The 15,825-nt window shown below is 33.7% G+C and overlaps 1 protein-coding gene across 4 annotated transcripts in view; it reads right to left on the reverse strand.

The window, feature by feature from the left end:
* LOC145293032 (E3 ubiquitin-protein ligase RNF166-like) overlaps positions 1-15,825 on the reverse strand; it is a 56,355-nt gene that overhangs the window by 19,518 nt on the left and 21,012 nt on the right. For 3 of the 4 annotated variants that reach the window (XM_080140358.1, XM_080141256.1, XM_080139747.1), the window contains exon 2: positions 3,757-3,913. In XM_080140358.1, the coding sequence (XP_079996484.1) occupies positions 3,757-3,891 (135 nt within the window). In that variant the 5' untranslated portion in view covers positions 3,892-3,913. Of the gene's footprint in view, positions 1-3,756; positions 3,914-8,626; positions 8,690-15,825 lie in introns of those variants that run through there. The other variant, XM_080141431.1, reaches the window with a different exon arrangement.

Here is a 15,825-nt window from a genome sequence, read left to right on the forward strand (position 1 = left end):
AAAACATGGTCATGAATATGTAGAGACATATTAATGCTTATGTAAAACAAATAAAAGTATTTTTAGTCATATTCAATGCTGCTAAGACTAAGCTCCTTTCCCTTAATAACTACAAGAAACCTTCTCAACCACTAATGTGATACTATAAAGTGGCCCCGAGGTGGATTTGAGCCACTAAGTGCTGAGAGGGGGGGATAGACAAAGGAAGAGGAAATAGCTTAGAATAAACAAAGAAATTGGAAATATCCTACAATCAACAATAGATAGGAAGTAGCAAACAATAACAATATAAACCTACGGATAAAACATGGAAGGGCAGCTTCCAGTAGCCAGGGTGGGGTGGGTGACCTGAGATACCAAGACAGAGGAGACAGTCAGTTGACATCTAGATGCGCTAGATGACGGATGGAAGTTGACAACTAGATACCCTTGATGGCGGATGGGAGTTGTTAACGACTACAGTTGAACAGTTATAGAGTTGACTGTGAAACAGAGACGTGGACAATTTTAGAGTTGACTGTGGAACAAAGACGTGGACAATTTTAGAGTTGACTGTGGAACAGAGACGTGGACAATTTTAGAGTTGACTGTGGAACAGAGATAGACGAATGTAACATTGATAGAACAGGGAGAAGACACACACATACTTACAAGTCCAAAAGTCAATTTATATGTGAACATTGGCGTTTGTGGTTTTCCTTTCTTTGTTCATATTTGTACTTTTGTGAAACCACACGTGTGTCCTCACAGACAGTCACCAGCGAGAAAATGACGAGCCGGCCATAAGAGGAATAGTCGAACGAAAAATCCACTGTACCCGACGTTGGGAGTCAGCGATATGTCAAGGAGCCACACGTTTGGGGTTACACTAATAGCTATGGCTAATATTACATAGGTGGAAGTTCAAACTCCTCAGCTTAACATTCATGGGGAACAGAAGTTGGAACAGATACATTGAGAGGCTGCTGCAAAGAAGGTAGACTCTAACATGCTAGAAAGTTACTTAGGCCAGAGAGTATTCTGTACCTTTACAGGGCACTATTCGCTCATGTATTGAGTATTGTTGTCACATTTGGGCTGGTACATCTGCTACTAGCCTTCCTCTTAGACAGGGTTCAAAAGAGTTGCCACCAACAGCTACGTTTCAACCTCTGTCCCATCAACAAAATGTTGCATCCCTCTGCCCGTTTTACAACTACTTTAATGGTAAGTGCTCCGACAAACCACAAGCCCTTGTACACCCTCGACATAATTCTCCCCCAATTCGGAACAGCAGCAAATTCCACCCTTACACAGAAATCTGGAGATGTAAGAAAGCCTTCAACTCGAATAGTTTCTTTCCTAGGACTGCAAGACTGAAATTCCCTTCCAGGTTCCTGTTTCCCTGACTGTACTGACATGCAGAAGTTTAAGTGTAATGTAAACATATATCTTGCAGCTCAACTCCCTACATAGTACCCCTACAAATTATGTCCCAGATAGTAGCCCCTATATCACAAGGCACTGTGCCTTGTCTTAGGTGAAAATACAAATATATATATATATATATATATATATATACACGTTTTATTTTTTATTACCATATTTTTCTGTTTAGTTACATTATTGTTTCAGCTACGCGACCATTTTTTGGCCGTCATGTAGCCTCTTCAGACTTTTACAGAAATGTTCGTTTATGGTGGAATGAAAGAGTGAATAATGTCAGGGGTGGTGTGCGAGAAAAGCGGAAAAAGGGAAAAGGGGGAAAGGTGGGAGGGGGGGTGCTTGTTTTGGAGTTCAAGAACATTAGGTGGTTGTGGGAAGTCTGGGAAGTTCATCTCTGGTGTGGCTAAGGACATAGGGATACATGGAGGGGGGAGGGAGATATGTAGGGGTAGGAAGAGGGGGCTATTTTAAATTTCGAGTTCTAAGGTTTAGGTTGTTGGTGTCTCGTTGGTGAGAGGATTTCTTGATAAGTATGCCTTGACCTGTTGGGTGTTCACTTAGGTTGGGAGGCAAGGGGGGGGCTAGGATTCGGTTTATCTATTTGATTTTTATTTGTTGTTAAGTGCTTTGAGAAGGTTAGCCTGGGGCCGTACAAGTGCATGTATCCATCTCCACCTCGGCATGCAAACACATGCACATATGTATACATGCATACATATACACCCGCATTGCTCCCGTTGACATCAATTGACCTTAAAGTGTTGAGTACGTGTGCGCAAGCATGGATGCGCACATATACAGACACATACACACCGATACCCATACATCCATGCAATCGTATACATGAGCCTACATGCATATATTGATTCAGACATACATGCATCCCCATGCATATATACAGGCATACACGCACATACAGATACTTATATTCGTGAACACATACATCAACATACACACAACTGCACACTCATACATACATATGTGGACAGTAGGTAGCGGGCACATATACTCTCACATACTCACATACACAGGTACGTACATATATCGATACCCTCATGTACTACATGAGGCTACATGACGGCCGAAAAAACGGTCGCGTAGCTGAAACAATAATGTAACTAAATAGAAAAATATGGTAATAAAAAATAAAACGCATATTTGCTCTACAACAGTATTGAGCACTTTCTTCGGGTTTTTATTAATTACCATTTCTACTAAATATATACGTATATTAGTCATGGGACCATTCCAATACCCCCCCCCCTCCGCCTGATTCTGATACAATTACCGATTCTGTACTAAATTCCCGATTCTGATTCTTTATAAATCTAAATATTTAAGTATAAGGTTCTTATTTTGTCAGGATTACAGTAAAAACATGTGTTAAATGTGCATATATTTTCTCGAAATGTTAAAAACACTTGGAGGTAATTTAGAGCTTTTAGCTTTAGTGGTAGATTAAAATTAATATTTATTATTTTCTTAGCAGTAGAAGATTTCGTTTCAAACAAAATCAAATAAAAAAATGAAAAAAAATGATAAAAAGGAATTGTTTTTGGCATCGGAAAATAAGCACACATTTTTACGATACCACCAAAAGTTCCGATATTTCGGATTCTCCATTCTGATTAATTGTCCCAACACATGTCTGGGCGTGGCCCAGAGGTTAAGGAATTAGGGTGGGCAGTCGTATGTTTTGGTTTCAATTCTAGCTGATGGCACCGAAGTCATATACATATTTTTTTAGTTTTGATTTCACTACTATATGTTAGCTTCAATATAATAATCCCTGGAGAATTGTCTATAATCTATAATAAATATATAATCTGCATGTATTCAAATATATTTAAGCGTATCTTATAACTAGGAAATGCCGAGCAGCCTGCTAGCATGTTTAAGGGAAAAATATGCTTATACAATTATATTTTACCCTTTATTTATGAAGCTCGATGTTAAATATAACTATAGAACACATACAAGTAAATGACAAAAAGTTTATATTCCAAATTCCAAGATGTTCATCTTACCAGTTATTTCAGCATGTTAAAATGTTTCATTCTTGACAGTACCTGCTTCGTATTGCAGAAACAATTTTAGTTATGTCAATTTTTAATATTTTCCACCCTGACTGATCAGAAGAATAAGAACTCATCAACTTTTAAAAATAATATGGGTACGATTACATATAAAAAAAATGAGAAGTCATTATTATGTCTTATATTACTTTGACTTTGGTCAGCTGAAAGAGAATGATATTTATCAAAACAAAGTGGTTAAAGTTTTATGTGAATAGGAGAAAAATGGGACAAAATAAATATAACATTAAAATACCTTTTTTGAACATGAAGTGCACGTTCCTTCCAGGTTAGATATCTTTATACAAATATCACCAGCAGGACGCACTGAATGTCTGTTAAAAACAGCCCGGCACATAGGACATTTTGGTTCAACAACATTTATTTGCATATCAATACAATTCTGGCAAAATCTGAAAAGTAAAATAGGAATAAAGTTCAGTCCTTAATGGATTTTAGAGAAAGTTCACAGAAGTTCTAATCTGGAGAGCAGTCACATAGTGTTGAAAACATTAAAATTAAAATAATGTTTAATGAGTGAAAAAAATATAAGACAAATAGAACTACAGTGTCTAGCAGAGAAACAAACAAATAAATTAATAACTCCTACTGTCGCTTGTGTCTTGTTAAGGTCGAGCATGTCCTGTCTGCTGAATGAGTTTAATGTTACTTATAACATTCTCCCCAATTCTTTGAACCTACCATTTCTTCCTTTTTTTTTTTCCTATCTAACTCCACCTCTTTTTTTTTCTCTTGCCCTACCTGTCTTTCTGCTAAACACTTGAGTATTTTTTTAATGTATTGTCTTATATACTCATATGGGAGTGTTAATTCAGGAGGTGACAATATATACATAAATGTTAATGGTTGCATGTTCTCTTTAGAAAGATTAGAGAATCTAAAAAAAAAAAAAAAAAAAAAAAAAATTTGTATTCATATGTACAATTTTCTAGGACCATGAATCAAAAGGACCCAAATCTTTAAGTACACCCCTAAAAGAGCCAGAGTAGAGGTGTGTGGGCAGAACCTTCTTTAAAACTTCAAATATATCTTATTTGGATAATTTAAATCAGGAATAAAATTCTGAGGAAGAAAATGGAAGTGGTCCCGAATCTCTACATTCCCTTCTATTTGCTGACCCCCCCCCCCACACACACACAAGTCATGGGAGTAGAATCCCCCTTAAAACTTCAAATTTAAATACATTATCTAAAAGGAACTTTGCGTGTCTGGGAGTTCATTCCCTATGAACTCAAAAACAGCTGGCTTGATTTTTATAAAATTCCACAAGGTACTTTATATGTCTGGTGGTGTTCTTAGATTTTGTGTCAGAATGTCTTCGATAAGCATCGATAATCAAAATACTCCGATGAAAGAAAGAACAGGCGATTTTGACCAAAGTTAACATCTTACACAGCCTAACACCACAAGTGTATTTGAAGAATTTTATTACCAAACAAACCAAAAGGCCTAACATAAAATCAACAGTAAGTTCTTTGATATGACAGGGGCTTGTTTGAAATGAATGTTTCTATTTAGAGCACAACTGAAGCATGATACTTGCCTTGACTTTTGCATTTTAAACTTTAATTCAAGCCATCGATTATATAAATCTCACCTGTCTGTTTAATTGTATGTATGTATGTATGTATGTATGTCTGCCTGTCTGCCTGCCTGGTGTTTGTGGACTTAACCAAGGTGTTACACAGTCAACCGTGAGGCTCTCTGGAAAGTGCTGGAAAAATTTGGCTATACACCTGCTTTTACAGACAAGTTCAAGCAACTTCATCGTAGTATGAAAGGTCACGTCAACTTCAATGGTTGGCTTTCGGAAGGATTCCCCATTGATAATGGTGGAAAACAGGGTGATATAGCTGCACCAATATTGTTTTCACTCTATCTGACTGCTGTGCTCTGGTATGGTTTCCACGATTGCGATATATTAGATTCCAAACAACTGGAAAGGTGTTCAACCTCAGAAGATTCCAAGCCAAAACACTTGTTAGTGATGGACTTGTTAGGGAACTGTTGTATGCTGATGATGCTGACCTGGTAACACACTCCCCAGTAGATATGCAATTAGTGATGGATCTCTTTACAAATGCTTGTACCTGCTTCGGACTGACAGTTAGCATTAAGAAAACTAAAGTCATGTACACTCCTGCTCCTAATGATCTATATGTGGAACCTGATTTCTTCGTCTGTGGAAAGCGCCTTGAAGTCATAAAAAATTTTGTCTACCTTGGGAGTACCTTATCAAATGATGGCACTCTTGATGCAGAAATAAGACAGGATCAGCAAGGCTTCTGATGCTTTTGGAAGGTTACAAGATAGAGTCTGGTCTGACGGTGATCTAACTCTGACAACTAAAATTTCAGTATATCAAGCATGTGTAGTACCATCCCTACGCTACGCATCTGAAACTTGGACCTTGTACCGGTCACATATAGAATTGCTTGAGAAGTTCCATCAGCATTGCCTTAGACAGATTCTGGGTTTAAAGTGGTATAGCTTTGTCCCTGATACATATGTCTTAAAAAAGGCCAAAACAACCAGTATTGCTACCATTGTTATTAAGAACCAGTTGCATTGGGCGGGTCATCTCATCCGGTTTGAAGACTATCGTCTCCCAAAACAATTGTTCTATGGTGAGCTCTTTCTTGGAAAAAGACCCCAGCACAAGCCCAAAAATCGTTTTCGTGATAGCATCAAGGAGAGTCTGGTGAGCTTTCATATTCCTGTTGAGAGTTAGGAGTCCCTAGCGTATGATCACAAGCAGTGGAGGACACTGATATATAGGAGCGCAGAACACTTTGAAGCAGCCAAAATAGACCGAGAGAAGCTTAAGAGAGCATGTAGGAAATGCCAAACCTTGCCGCCCAACCATGGAGATCTCTGGATCTGTAAGGTGCGTGATCGGGCTGTTATCTAAGGCAGGTTTTGTTAATCACATGAAAGCCCACGATGTTCTGCTGCTGTTAGTTTCACACAAACCAGTGAACGTTTTCAGTGTCATGTCTGCTTGAGGGTGTGCAAGTCTCTGGCAGGGCTAAAAAGTCATCTTCGGGTACATGGACTTTTAGTGATTGAGGGAGTGGCTCTCGTTTGACAAGACGTTGCAATCATCATCATGTATGTCTGTCTAAAACTTTCAACAGAGGTGACAGATTAAAGTTGATTCATTTTTATTTCGTGCTTGTTTTTATTTTATTTTCATTTTATTATATTTTCCACACTAAATATTTTTATTTAGTGTTACATTTATTTTTTCATACATATTCAAATTTTGCTTTTGGCCTTTTTTTTGCCTCAAATAGTACTTTTAAAAATTTCTTGTGATTAAATAAACTAATGAGAACCTTTTCTGTATACACTTTTTAGGGAGCAACCATTAAATTAAAACCCCTTTTACGCAGGGTCCACATTCCCTGTGAAGTACATTTTTTTTATTGTTGTTATAATAATAATGGTGCTATATTTTAGATAAGATTTTCAAGTTAAATTACATTTTTATGGTATTTTTTTTTCATTAAATTGTTAAGTTAAAGTGTAGAAAAGTTTTATTTATTATTAAGAATGGACTGAAAAATATTCTTATAAAAATTGTTTATTTTGCAATAAAAAAAAAAAATATTCGATTTCCTTCGATAGAAATAAAAGTTCAACAAGTTCACTAACTTATATTTTAAAAGAATCCCAATGTGCAATTATAATAATTGCAATTATATAATTATCCAAATTGAAAATTGTTTTTTCTCTTTAGGAGAAGAAAAAAAACATGCACGTTTGGACTACCTTCATAAAATTACCACAGCCACAATCTAAGGAAACGAAAACTATTTTTTTGTTGAACACCGGAAAACTTTAGAGGTGATGACATATAGAAATGAACTTTTTTGAACATGCACATTCAATCTAGTCTTGTTGATAAAAGTTATTCAAACCTTGAATGTTCATAGTTGGTCTTGTGTTAAATGGAGTTTCTATTTCATGCTTTTTTCATGTTATACACAACCAAAGCTACATGTTCTTTATTCCGAATTTGTAGTCGTGCGTGGGCTGGCATCAGTGGATTTTTTTTTTAACAAAAAGGTTATAAACAATGTTTTTCGTTTTTGTTTTTTAATTTTTTTTACTGTGCAATAATTTATATCAGTTTAAAATAGGTTAAACTTAAAAAAAAAAAAAAAAAAAAAAGGTCCACTAATCCCGGCCTACGAATTCAGAATAGGGGAATGTGAGAGAAAATAAACGAAGCTAGAAACAGGGAGACAAAAGTCAATGAGAACCAAACCAAACCCAACCTTGAAATGAAACAAGAAATCATGAAATTAAATTGGGCGGGGATCGCCAAATTGACGAACACGGTCATGATGTAGACAACATGCAAGGACTCAAGCAAGTTAATGAGTGATAGTCTACATATTTTTTTTAATTTCAACAAGTGAAAATTTGATTTCTGGATTATTGAACAACTTTGCGGAATATTGGAATTTTATTCTATTTAAATCTTTTAAAAATTATTTTTTAGAATTATTTTTTTTGTTGTAATTTAACTGATTATAGTACATATTAAGAAAAAAAAATGTTGATTTTTTTTAACATAATATTGGTTTTATGTCCACTTTTTATTTACAACTTTGAGATAAGTGAAATAAGTAGTGGGTATATATATATATATATATATATATATATATATATATATATATGTATGTGTGTGTGTGTGTGTGTGTGTTTATGGGAAAATATGCTTATTCAGTTATATTTCACCTTTTATTTATACCAATCCTTTAATTTATGAAGCTCGATGTAACAGAGCATTTACAAATAAATGACAAAATAATTAAAAAATATGTACTTTTTAATTATTTAAACTCTTCAGCTTTATAAGATGTTGCAATTTTTATGGACCTAAATGTATTTTTAGTTTCTGTAATCCAAAATGAGTGGGGGTGGGTACAACTAAAGAAAAAATTTCCCCTCACATATTTAAAAACTTTTAAAATATAAGTTAATTTAAAATTGAATACGTATTGAAAATTTCATGAAAATCTGATCCTTAGTTGATTTTTGCTAGATTTTTTTTAAAACACAGGTATGTTTACAGCTTCAAAATGATCACTCACGATTTTGGTCTCGCATTTCATTAATTTCGTACACTGTAAAAATATTTTATTTAAAGTTCCTTTTAAATGGTACAAAACTTATTTTAAATTACAGTTACATCATATTTCTCGCACTGGGAGGTACCTACTTGACTATTAAACAAATCTTTTTTTAGTTTCAATATTGCATGGTTTCTTGGAAAGAAATTATTTTAAGATCCATTTCAAGTAAAATTACTTTTCTGAGAATTACAAATTTAGAGTTTGTTGTTTTCATGGAAAAATAAAACTTAAATCTTCCTTTTATCAGCACAAATGAACTAGATCTTTTATCAACACTTTCATTTTTTGAGAGTGGTGACGTTGCTTGTGCAGGTTTTCAACCAACGCATTTCAGTTGAAAACATTACGTACTTATTACTTACATGTCATGTCAATTAGCCAACAAAGTAAAAATGGGGTGAAAAAATAATATCTAAAGAACAAATGTATGTTACCAAAGGTCAGCTTTGATAACAGATTTCGATGTGCTAAGCATAGGCACCGCCAAAACTGGGGGGCAGGTCAGTACTTTTTGACGGACCGTCTTTTTAAAAATCTACCAAAAATCAGGTAATTATCCGATCAATACGAAATTTTCAGCGATTATTAGGAGAAGAATGAACTTTATAACAGTGTACTTATTTTTCATAAACGATATTTATATATATATATATTTTTGCTTACAAAACCCCCCCTTGTTTTGAAGTGGGAACAAATATGCTTAAAATAATCATCTGAAACTGAACAAAACATATTGTGTTGTTGTAAGGGACAAAATTATAGATTAAAAAAAAAAAAAAAAAAAAAAATTGTTTGCATACCTTATTTTGACGTCTGAATATCAGAACTTCGATTGTGTTTAATTATCCCGCTTTTGAGTTTTGAAGTGTGAAATTCGGTGAATATGTTAAGTAAAATAATTAATTTAAGTTAAGCAAAACAAAAAAAAAATTTTTTTTATATTTATACGAAAAAAGCCATTTTAAAATTTTTGATAAATAAATTAACAATTTTTTTTTAGCGAGCCGAATAATGCATGACCATTATTAAACAGAGCATGCTTTGAATAATCGATACAAAAAAAAAAAATTCGATAAATATTGTGCCCTTTGTGTTAAAAATAGCATCATTTTTTTCGATCTCGTTTGAAAACGTTTGCCGCCTTTCGACTACGGTGGACCAAACGCGCTGAAATAATTTTTTTTTATTCTGCTTTAAATTGCCCCCTCCCCCCATTTTGGGGAGCCTGGCCCCCACACACATACACATTAAAAACCAAACTCATACAAATGGTCACCCATCTGGTACTGGCCAGCCTCAGCTTAATAATACATTGAAATTTTCGTCACTGAAAAATAATTTTTTTGGGCCTGTTTAGTCTCCCATAGTTTTCGTCTCATCGAAGGAAAACGTAAACAGAGTCGATCTGAACTCATCGGCGACGCGAAATATCTGGTTAAATATATGAATAAGTGGAATTATTTGAATTTCAGGTACTTATATTATAATATTTTTGCATATTCTCTTAGAAAATCATCCTAAATCTTAGTTAAACAATAAATGAATAAATAAATTATTTCAAAAACCCTTTTTTTTAAATATTTAAGTACGTTTTTTGTGCAAGACAAAAAATAACAATTGTTAACTTTTTGGGAAAATTTAACATTTAAAATTGAATTAAAAATAGTAGAAAAAGTTTTACATTATTCTGTTTTCTATATGATAAAATTCAGGGTTTTATCTTTCTGGAAAAAAAAAAGTTACTCAGAAATAATGGATTTTAATAAATGTAATTTAGTTTTAAAAAACAACAACAACTTGATTTTGCGGCCATTTTTGGCGGTGCCTGTGCTAAAAACAAATCTGCAAACCGTTTTCGTCACAAAAAAAAAAAAAATAAATTAATAAAAAATAAAAAAAAAAATAAAAATAAAAAACAAAAAAAAAATAAAATAAAAAAAAATAAAAAAAACAAAAAACAACAAAAAAAAATTAAAAAACAAAACAAAAAACAACAAAAAAAAATTAAAAAAAAAAAAAAAAAAAAAAGTTTTTATGATATGAACAAATTACTTTTTCGAAAAGTAGGTGATCACTTTTCCATGTACATTTAGCTTTAAAATGAGCACCCACTTTCTGGCCACCTGAGAGAGGGGGCATTTTTCTTTTAGTGTTTATTAGCTAAAAGGTGTTTTCGATTTCTTTTGTGTTTTCATCTTTCAATAAAGACACGAGGAAATTAAAAAAAGAAAAATCAGTATTTCGATTAAAGGCTCGTCTCACATTCATATAAAAAAAAAAAAAGGAGTTTTTTGTAGTTTTCGGTGTGCTTTAAAAGAATATGGTAACCGTTTCCGTTGCAAATTTACCGTTTGTATGGTATTAACCCCTTAACTCTGGGACTATTTCCCATTTCACAGCCCAGCCTTCGTTTACGCTATGCGCGAGCACCAACAAAGGCTGTTAAATGTGCACTCGCGTTACAGACTGCCTTGTCAGAGTGTAGTATTGGTGAAAAATTTAAATTAGACGAAAAACGAGTAGTTTTCCAAATATTAAACCATGTACTTCTATATGTTATCACGGGTGGCCATTTTGTATGCGCAAGCATGCGCTTATGGTCGATGCTTCTCGTTTTGCATCTAATTTTAATTTTTCGCCAATACTCCACTGTGACAAGGCAGTTTGGTACGCGAGTGCACATTTAACAGCCTTTATGTTCACGCATAGGGTAAACGAAGGCTAGGCTGTGAAGTGGAAAATAGTCCCAAAGTTCAGGGGTTAATACCATGCAAAAGAAATCAAACAAAAAAACTTTTTAGTCAATAAACACAAAAAATCCTGCCTCTCTCAGATGGTCAGAAAGTGGGTGCTCATTCTAAGTTAAATTTACATGGAACAGTGATTACCTACTTTTCGAAAAAGTAATTTCTTCATACCATGAAAACTTTTTTGCAATGGAAACTGTTTGCAGATTCGATTTTAGCACATCGAAATCTAAGAAAAAATATATATTTTGTTATATATGAACGCAAGAAGGGCCTTAATGTAAAATAGGTGGAATCCCAGTTTAGCGTTACAAATTCCAGAATTATTTGAGGATGGGCACTATTGCCAAACAAATTATTTTGCGCTAAATAGGATTTTTTGTTTAAAAAATTAACCATTGTATGCGTAGAATAATATTTCGAAACCGGTCATTTTGTTTACCTTATACTCATCATTAGGTGTATCAGAATTTTTGGGCAAGTCGCCATTGCAAACATTCAATTAAATAGACTACAAGCTAATATGAAAATGTAATTTCAAACCCTAATTTTTATTTCAATAAAATGAGCTGAGACGAAATTTTAAAATCATAAAAGGTTTAATCGAAAAATATACATTTTTTTTTTTTCATCGGTTTTCTTTCAAAAAGATTTCATGAAATCAACTCCCCATATTTCCTCCTATAACAGACAACACGCTATGCAACATACAAAATATCTGTGCGTGAGGTCACAAAGCTAATCAAGAACCTTGATTCCAGTAAAGCAACTGGCCCTGACGGCATTCCGGTTATAGTGCTGAAAAAGCTCCAACCAGAATTTGCCCCCATACTTACAAAACTGTTTAAGTATTGCCTTAAGAAGTGCTTCCCAACACCCTGGAAAACCTCATCAGTATGCCCTGTATTTAAGAATTCAGGTGAAAAGTCATCTCCCTCTCAATATAGACCAATAAGTCTCCTATGTGTCATGAGTAAGTTGTTGGAATCCATATTAAATAAAGTAGTCAACTACCGCAGCAGAAATAACCTTTTTAGTGACATGCAATATGATTTCCGCTTCGCAAGATCTACCGCAGATAATCTAACAGTTATATCTCATAGGATTAGTGAATCTCTTGACAAAGGCTTTCTTTCCAGGGCAATTGCTCTTGACATATCAAAGGCCTTTGATAAGGTATGGCATAAGGGTCTACTTCACAAGATTTCCAGCTACGATATCACTGGAAATGTTTTCTCAATCATTAAATCATTTCTTTCCAATAGGTTCATAAGAGTAGTGGTTGATGGGCAGAAATCAGAAGCCCACAGTATTAATGCTGGAGTCCCTCAGGGGTGCATACTGGGTCCAACTCTCTTCCTGATCTACATCAATGAGCTTCCAAAACACATACTTACATCATTCATTGCCATCTATGTTGATGACACGACCATCTACGGCAACACATCAAAGGCCATAAATGACAAAGTTCTCTCATTCTCTCTCCTCTGATCTTGAACACGTGGTACAGTGGGAGAAGAGGTGGCTGGTTACTTTTAACGCATCTAAAACCAAGCTTCTATCTTTACATCAATGTTCTGATCCTCATGTGGCATGAATTGAAATGGATGGCTCTCGTCTTGGGGAGGCTCCATGTTTTGACAAGCTTATGGCTTTGACCGTTACTCCTGATCTGAAATGGAACAAGTACATCAGGTCTGTTGCCGAGGACGCTAGGAAAATGGTGGGATCCTTCTACCGCTCCAGAAGATATCTCACTACTAATGCAATTCTCTATCTGTATAAAAGCCAAGTACGTCCAAGGGTGGAGTACTGCTGCCACATCTGGGCAGGAGTTGCTAAACACAGCCTATCCTGCCTTGACAGAGTACAAAATAGACTTTGTAGCTTAGTGGGGGATGCCCTTATCTCTTCCCTGCAGCCTCTCTCCTACAGAAGAGACGTTGCGAGGGTCTTTATTTCCATGGCAAGTGCTCGTCTGAGCTCCAATCTCTCGCCCCCCTCGCCAATCTTTCACGAGAAACACCCATCTGGCTGAAAGTACTGTCAATAATTTTCCCCACTCTTTATCTGTGCCTAAATCCAAACGTAGATTCCATGAGCAGAGCTTCTTTTTCAGAAGTGCACGCCTGTGGAATTCTCTTCCGTTTGCCTGTTTCCCACCTGACTACAACTTGGATGTCTTCAACAAGTCCAGCATAAACAAATTCCTGACAAACCGCCTTCTTAAGTAAGACAGTGTATTTCCAATACTAATGATTACTACAATACTATCTCATTGATTACTGTACACGCAATAACCCTTATCCCTGAGTGGCCTCCAGGCCTTGATAAGTGGTGACCTCCATGTTAAAAAAGTTTTAACTGAAACCACATCTAAAAAATATAAATAAATGCCCAAAAAAAAAAAAAAAAAAAAAATCACTTACCTAGAAAAAAATAAAAATAAGCAATGGATGCTTCCAATCTTCATTTATAAGAATTGTCCATATTTATATTTTATATTCCATGTATTTTTTAAATAAAAAGGGTTTTTAAAGCAAGGGTACCAGAAAATCACATTTTCACAACTCATTTCTGTCATTAGCTTAAAGCCGTGTGGCTTCTAATTTTCAATTTATCAAATATGGATGTCTCAAAAGGACATAACTATTTCAAAAAGGTAAAAACAGCACATGCATCCTTATCTCCCTTTTGTATTTTTGACATATTTCATTTCAACTACAAAGTTCTCAGTATGTGCTACCATATTTGCAAAATATGAACATTTCATTCATGGATTTTGGCCGATTACAAAAAATTCGCTCTACCAAATTCCCATTTTTTTTTTTCCTTCTCTTAAAGAAATACATGAACTTTTTTATTTAATATTTTAATTCTTTATCAAGTGAATTCTTTTTTTAAATATTTAAAAATAGAAAATATTGAATGAAATAGAAAAAAAAAAATTGTTGTAAGCGTCCGATATTTACTTGACAATATTTACTTAATATATGATTCCACTTTAAAAAAAAGGTTTTTATACTTTGGACTTTACAGGTAAATAAAAAAACAAAAAAACAAAAAAAAAACACTTTTTTTTAAAATTAGAATATTTTATTTATTGATCTTTTATCTTCAATTTGTGATATATAAAACTTTGGTGAATAAATTAATTAAATTTTAATAGATATTTCAAAATGGGGGGGGGATGAATTAAAAAAAAAAAGAAAAAAAAAAGAATGTTTGTCTAAAATATATTTGGTTTATTGGAAAGAGTATAAAATTTCATATTGACCCTGAAAATATTGTAAAAATTGAACCAATAGAAAAATTTTTAAGTTTAAAATTGAATATTTAACTCGTAAAATTCAATTGATTTCATTACGTAAAAAAACAAAAAAAAAAAAAACTGCATAGCGGCACTTTGTAAACACTTAAAAAAAAAAAAAAAAAAAAATTTCTATCATTTTTTAAACAACTTTAATAGTTTATTTTGGAAGTATATTCCATAAAGAAAATAAGCAACCCACTTTAAGAGAAATTATGAGTTTTTTTATATATTTATTCGCAGTTTTGTGTTAGGGGTGTCAAAGATTCTCCAAAAATTCTGATACTCCTATGCCACCATGTAAATTGAAAAATAAAAATGTCAGCGTCTCCTCCTTCATAAAGTGATTCTTTAATCTGATTGGTCCATCTTTTTTCTTCGAGAGTGACCTGCCCTACGAGGTGGGAGGATTTTCCCTTTCTTTTAATTTATTTTACACTTTTGAACGGAATAAAATAAAGCAAACAAAAACATTAAACATTTATTTTACATTTGTACAGAATAAAATAAATTTATTTCATTCCGTATAAATGTAAAATAAATGCTTAATGTTTTCGTTTGTTTTATTCTGTTCAAAAATGTAAAATAAATTAAAAGGGAAAATCTCCCCACCTCCAAGGGCAGGTCACTCGCGAAGAAAAAAAAAATGGACCAATCAGATTAAAGAATCACTTCATGAAGAAGGAGAGGCCGAGATTTTTCAATTTACATGATGGTGATAAGGTAAACAAAATGACCGGCTTTGATATTTTATTCTACGCTTACAATGGTTAATTTTTTAAGCAGAAAATCCTATTTAGCGCAAAATTCGTTTGGCAATAGTGCCCATCCTCAAATAATTCTTTGGAATTTGTAACGCTAAACTTGGATTCCACCAGTAAAATATTACTTTATTTTTTTATGCCGTTTTTCCAAAAAAAAAAAAAAAAAAAAAAAAAAGGCGACGGCCTTCCAACAATATTATCTTTATATACATAAGTGTCAACTGTCAACAGAAGACGTTAAAATTAACACATTAATAAATATGTATATATTTAATTATTACATTTTCTAAATCAATATAATAGAAATGTAAATATGAAAATCTGATAACAAAAAAG

This window comes from Euprymna scolopes, chromosome 1 (assembly GCF_053919585.1).
Source record: "Euprymna scolopes isolate OS-2025 chromosome 1, ASM5391958v1, whole genome shotgun sequence".
Taxonomy (NCBI): Eukaryota; Metazoa; Mollusca; class Cephalopoda; order Sepiida; family Sepiolidae; genus Euprymna; species Euprymna scolopes.